At 38.4% G+C, this 6860-nt stretch overlaps 1 protein-coding gene across 1 annotated transcript in view; it reads left to right on the plus strand.

The window, feature by feature from the left end:
* The window catches only part of Polk (DNA polymerase kappa), a 57704-nt gene that overhangs the window by 33262 nt on the left and 17582 nt on the right, over window positions 1-6860 (plus strand). Inside the window, exons 5-6 of the mRNA XM_050153750.1 lie at window positions 2417-2548; window positions 5281-5434. Coding sequence (XP_050009707.1) covers window positions 2417-2548; window positions 5281-5434 — 286 coding nt within the window. The remainder of the gene's footprint in view (window positions 1-2416; window positions 2549-5280; window positions 5435-6860) is intronic.

Here is a 6860-nt window from a genome sequence, read left to right on the forward strand (position 1 = left end):
TATTTTTGAATAATGTAGCTTACTAATATGTCTAGAATGCTATTAATTTTCCCATAACTCAGAATCACTTGTTTTTATGATTGCTAAGTTGATTTTTTTTCTGACCTAAATTAAGGTAAAGTAACGGGAGCCATGCCTGTGACTGAACACATAATTAAAAGTAGCAGCCCGTTCACAGCCATACCACCCAAGGCACCACATCTCATCTAAAAGTAGCAGCTAGGATAGAGAGGCATTCGTATTACAGAACACACAAGAGAAACAAGGAGAGTTCCTCCCTGTTGCTGACTTCCCAGTGCCTGAGGTAACTAAAAGCTCTGACCTACCATTATGTTATTATGAATCTCTAATCTATCATGAAATGGAAAGAAAATAATTGTATGTGCGTATGTGCTTTCTTACACACAGATTCTGTGGCCATGTTTGAACTAAACTCACTGGTTTTGGTATTCACGCATTCTTTCTTTCCAACAGTTTCTAACCTAAAAATTAAAACTTCAAGTTTAAGATTATTATTTTCATATTAAACAAAGATTTATGTGCTAAGCTAATGGACCTTTCTGCAGAGAGGTAAAGCTAATTATTTTTTGTTTTAGTAAACATACAGAAAGTTACCTGCAGGGTATTAGGAGGGACACTACATGTTTGACTCTTTCAGTCTGTTACACATAGAATGTTTTTGGTGAATTTGATGAATGTTTGAAATGTTCTAAGTTGGCACTGAGAATCAGGGCTTAGACTCCATGGCAGCATCCATTGCTGTGTAAGCGACCTCTTCTGTTCCTGCAGAAAACTATGTTTTTTCCTTGTAGTTCTTTACTTAATGCAGGTTTCAGTAAGGGCGAGTTGGCTGTATTTTCTGGGATTAGTTAGCATCATCTAACAGGGGAAATTCAAGATGGATTCACTTCTACTGTGGTGATTAAAGTGGCTTCTACCTCTAGCGTCCTCATTTCCTTGTCACGTAGTGTTGTAATATACCTTTTAGTATGCTCTAAATGCTTAGTGGCTGCAGAACCATAAAAATCAAGAGCGTAAGCTGCAGGTTCTTAAGACTAAGGCTTCAGGACTCACAGCATAATTTCCTTTCATTCTTTTAGTTTAAGGAAGTCATAGGCAATGTCACTTGGCCTGAGGAACTAGACTCTACCTTCTGATAAGAGTTAAATGTTGGCCTGGCAGTGGTGGTGCACACCTTTAATCCAGTACTCAGGAGGCAGAGAGAGGCAGATCTCTGTGAGTTCAAGACCAACCTGGTGTACAAGAGCTAGAGAGCTAGTTCCAGAACAGCCAGAGCTACACTGAGAAACCCTGTCTCGAAAAACAAAAAACAGCAACAAAATAAGTGTAAGTGTAGGGGGCAGAAGGGATGACTCAGTGATTAAGAGCACTGGCTGCTCTTCCAGGGGACCCAGGTTCAATTCCCAGCCCCACATGGTAGCTCACAACTGTAAGTCCTGTTCCAGGGGATCTGAGACCTACACACAAGTATATTTAGGCAAAATCACCAGTGCACATGCAGTAAGAATAACTTTTTTAAGAAAAGAGTAAAGTAAAAATAAGTCGCTGAACTAGGCAGTGATGAAACAGCCTTTAATCCCAGCGCTCAGGAGGCAGAGACAAGCCAGTCTCTGAGTTTCAGGCTAGCCTAGTCTACAGGGCAAGTTCAGAACAGCCAGTGCTACACAGAAAAACCAACCCTATCTTGAGAAACAATCTAACAAACAAACTAAATATTAGGTAGGGAGGGAAAGAGAGAGAGAGAGAGAGAGAGAGAGAGAGAGAGAGAGAGAGAGAGAGAGAGAGAGAGAGAGAGANGAAGGAAGGAAGGAAGGAAGGAAGGAAGGAAGGAAGGAAGGAAGGAAGGAAGGAAGGAAGGAAAAGAAAGATGCTACTATTTACAGTGTACTACAAACTCAAAATCTGAGGAACTCACACCTCATAAAACTATTCTATATTATTTACTATTAGTTTCATAGCACATCTACTGTCATCCAGACTTAGATATATATGATATTACAGCATACCTTAAAACCACTGGATTTAAATTCTGGAAATATTTTTTTAATTATTTAAAGCCAGTATTTGTCATGCAGAATAGGCTAACCTTGAACCTCAAACTAGTAGTTCTCCTGCCTTAGTCTCCTGATGCCTAGATATCCACCACCACACCTGTTTAAAAAAAATTATTAGTTCAGTACTACTTATTACTTGGTACCATGTTTTAAATTTAGAAATAACAATGAGACGGGGTCATGGTTTTTTAAGAAAGTCAAGATGTGGTCCAAGACAGTGCTTTTAAAGAAATGCCCTTGAATTGAAAATGCACACCAGTAATGTGTTTCTTATGAATGCACTGATCAATATGTCCATTTAGGGTTGTTTATTTTTCCCTGTGCGGTCCATTTTCTTTCAGGCTACTTCAAATTACCATGCAAGGAGGTTTGGTGTTCGTGCAGCCTTGCCAGGGTTTATTGCTAAGAGACTCTGCCCACAACTTATTATAGTGCCCCCAAACTTTGACAAATACCGAGCTGTGAGTAAGGAGGTAAGTGACTGTCTCACCCCAAACCCTTTTACTGGCTTTCTGTCACCTACTCTCGATTCCAGATGCCTTAGAGTGTCAAGATGTGGTCTTAGCCACAGTGAAGGGTCAGCTGTTTATAGCGTATCCAGACATATCATTCTGTTTCCTGACGCTTTGCCTTCCATGTATTTTCCGTCTACTCTCAATCTCTCAATTCTCTACCATTTCTCAAAACTTTGTAAAGCCTTAATAATTAAAGCATAACGTTAATTTTAAATAATTTTTCTAGAGTAACCTAATATTCCTAATTTATAGAAGCTACTCATTAATTTCAATCTATTCTAAATTAAATTTACATAATCATTTTGTTGTTGATGCTTGATCTGTCTCTGACTGTCCTGGAACCCACTGTGTAGCTCAGGCTGGTCTGGGTCACCAAGCCTGTCTCTACTTTAAACAGAAGCAAAATTCACTTCGTGTGATTAGATTGTCTCATAATCCTACAGAGTTACTTGATCCTGTTTTGCCTATGAGACTTAAAAAAAGAGGGATACTCTCTTGCTTCAAAAAAAAATAAAATAAAATATAATGATTTGTTTACATAATTTTAAATCCTGAACTATCCCTATGAAAAAGTATCATTCCTTTGATTTTCACTAAAATTGATCTGTGGTACAGGGTGGAGACTTAATTCCTTGGTTAAGATCTAGACTGCTGCATGTACATCACTTTTGGACTGCTGTTATACAGTGAAGTGTATCATAGAGTCTGAGCATGACATTTAATTCTTGCACTGTGGAGACAGGAGAATGAGGAGGTCAAGGCCAACGTCAACCACTCAGTAATTTTGAGGTCAGCCTAAGGTATATGAGCATCTATCAGAAAAGAAAGAGAAGAAGACAGCTATCTAAATACTAAAACTATGGTGTACCACTCTTTTATTTTTTCAAGATTTTTTTTGTTAATTTTTAATTGTATGTATGTGTTTATGCCTGTGTGTGGTAGGCACATCTGTGTAGATGCCTATGGGGTCAGTAGATTTCCTGAGTAGACTCGGAGGTAACTGTGAGACGGCTGACATGGGTGCTAGTGGCCAAACTCTGGTCCTCTGGAAGAGCGTGTGTGCTCTTAATTGCTGAGCCAACTCTCTAGTTCTGATACAGGGCTTACAATCACTTAGACATGCAAGTGAGCTTTAAATTCCCTTATTTTTATTCTACCTCACTTTCCCTAGAAATATTGCCACCATACTAAAACAGGTTTATTCATTCAAAAGCAATCTCTTAAATCAATTGTTTTGTTCCTATTTTTGAAAAAGTAATAGGCAAAGAGAACATCTCTTAAATAATTTTTTTGTAAACACAGTTAAAAAATAAATAACAGCATGAGTACAGGGTTTGGTAATTGAAAAATTATGAAAGACTTTGTAAGAAAGACCTTGAATCATACTCTAGCTTAGTAAAAGTTCTGACAATCTGACATGAGAACTAAATTATTTTTAGTTGTCTATCATCTGGTTATTCATGTAAGCTGGAAAAATCTTCAAATTTGAGCAACGTCTTGCTAGTTAAGATAGCAAATGAGTTTTACATGTAAATGCAGTGTTGATGCATTAATGTTTCTAGTCTGGCTAATAAATTTAAGGAGCATCTGTTTTGTTCTGTGGTGGTGTCCCATGGAGAGGAAGAGAGCAGTACGAGGCCGTGCCTCCAGGGAGCACGGCTCAGTCAGAGTCTTAGAGGACTGCCAGGCACAGACTTGCCAGTGTCCTCTTCCCCAGAAAGATAGCATTCGCACCTGTTACAGAACGGCTCCTTCTACAAGAACAGAGCTATTTAAAGCACTCTGAATAAAAGTATGGCAAGTTTTACATCATCATTTTCTAAAATTCCCCTCAGTTGTTCGCGACTATGTGAAGATAGAACAGTTACTTTTTTATAAAACAGAAAGTTCTCTAATGAAGCGAATCAAAGCTTTTAAATGTTAGATGAAGACTAACGATTCAGCAAAGATATTTTCTATTAACTAGGTAATTTTGGCAATCCTTCCCTCTTACTTCAGCTAATTCTTGTGTAGTTAAAAGACAAACAGCAAAGAGACTCCTTCGTGATTATGTAATCAAGTTACCCCATATAAAAGGCTTTGCTGAACTGTATTAGCTGTAATTCTAATCTTTGTGTATTTCCTACATGTCACAAAGAAACTCCAAATTTTCATCTTTTATTTAGTGCAAGCATGCCGTTTTTCTGTAGATTTATCATCTTTTCCAGTCCAGATTCCTATAAATAGTAGAGCTTTATTTTGTGTGATTATTGTTCATATAATGATTAACTGAAATGTACTGCTCTCTAAAACATGGTAGTTCTTTACATTCTTTAAAATAAACAAAAAATCTTCAGAAAAGAGATGAGAGGGAATACTTTTGATTGGCCACTTTGTTCCTACTGGAATATTGTGTGAGATTTATTTGACTTGCTTTGTGTTTCTAGATGTAGGATGCTAGATTCAGGTTGCGGCAGATGAGGCTATTTCACAGTCTTCTGCCTTCATGATCTATTTTAGTGCAAAAGAGAATTTGACAAATATCCACTGGTAGTAAATTATTTATTCCTTAAATCCGTGAGCTATTGATTGCAGGATCATTACTATAGTTGCAAAGTAAGAATATTAGTGCTTTCTATCAGATATATAAGACAGCAGGTTTTGCTGTGGCAGCAGAATTTAAACTTTTGTTGTGGTTGTTCCTTTTGAAGGTGAAGGAGATTCTTGCTGAATATGATCCCAACTTTATGGCCGTGAGTCTGGATGAAGCCTACTTGAATATAACACAGCACTTAGAGGAAAGGCAAGATTGGCCTGAGGACAAAAGAAGATATTTCAGCAAAACAGGAAATTCTGTAAAAATTGGTAAACAATTTATTAGAACTACCAACTAAATAGTAGCAGAAATCAGCCTTTGAATCGCTCCTATTAATTCAGTTGTGTAAATAGGATAGGATGAGATCTGTCTTTATAAACATGTAAAATCAGAAATGTGAACTATAAGTATTGCAGTGTCTTTAAAGTCAGATGACAATGTTGGTTCTCCAGAATTTGAGGATCTGCAGAGTTTTTCTCTGGGGTAGTTGCAGAGCAGTTATTTTCTTAATATCAAAGGGTTTAGATTACATAGAAGTGGAGGAAGTTCCTGTTTAAAGTGGCCTTTTTGTTGTTGTTGTTATTATTGTTGATAGAAATCAGATTTAAAAAAAAGATTAGCCTCAAACACACTAAAATATTTGTTGATTTTGTTTTTCATTGTTTCTCAGGTTTTCTATAATCTAGTTGTAATACGATAATGTGACTGTTTTCAATCCTGCAAAGATTTATGACCTCACTCTCCCTTCTTCCCCATACACCTTACTGAGACCTTACTATAACTCAGGAGTTGGAGGCAGTAGTGGACTCAGTGCTCCGCTCCCACTCGAAGGTGGAGACCTTATTTATTTATTTTTATTTTCTGAGTCAAGGTCTCTTTCTGAATCTAGAGCTGACTGATTTTCTGGTAAGCTCTGGGGTTTTGTTGTCATTGTGTTCCATCACTCCTGACCCCTGGGTGCCCCCTTCCCCACCAGGCTTTTATGCAGGTACTGCAGAGCCCAACACAGGTCTTCAAGCTTGGTTAGCAAGCGCTTGATCCACGAAGGCATCGCCCCAGGCCCTCCATGACTCTTCTCTACAATTGAAAATTTTAGGACTGCCCTGTCTTGACTCCATGAACAAAGTTCACCCAGCTGAGAAGGTGCCCTAAAGGGATTCTCGTTCACACATCGCAGCCCCATTTCACGTGTGTAACTCATTCACAGCACCAAAGGGGTGGGCAGTGTGGAGAAACATGTTAGTAACGCTCCTTGAACAAAATGGTAGTTGTATAATGGCATCCATTATTTTCTCTTCTTCCTCTCCCTCCCCACCCCCCATCTCTGCCTCTCTTGTTGTTGTTGTTTGTTTGTTTGTTTGTTTGTTTTGTTTGGGGGTTTTGTTGTTGTTGCTATTCTTGTTATTCTTTAGAGATGGCTTTTTCTACATAACCCTTAGCTGAGCGCTGGCTGTCCTGAACTTCACTCTGTAGACTAAACAGGCCTGGAACTCACAGAGATCCTCCTGCCTCTGCCTCCCCAGTGCTAGCATTAAAGGCATGTGCCACCATGTACTGGCAGCATCAAATTCTAAGCCTTACATTGTTAGGGGATCACTCTGTTTGCAGCAAGGTCAATATAGACATCAAGTCGAAGCCTCATTACCTTATTTCCTAGGAGGTAGGTCTCTCTTTTTCTTTGATGGAAAGATATAT

Source organism: Alexandromys fortis, unplaced genomic scaffold (genome assembly GCF_014885135.2).
Source record: "Alexandromys fortis isolate MF-2015 unplaced genomic scaffold, M_Fortis_MF-2015_v1.1 scaffold_79, whole genome shotgun sequence".
NCBI classification, from domain to species: Eukaryota; Metazoa; Chordata; class Mammalia; order Rodentia; family Cricetidae; genus Alexandromys; species Alexandromys fortis.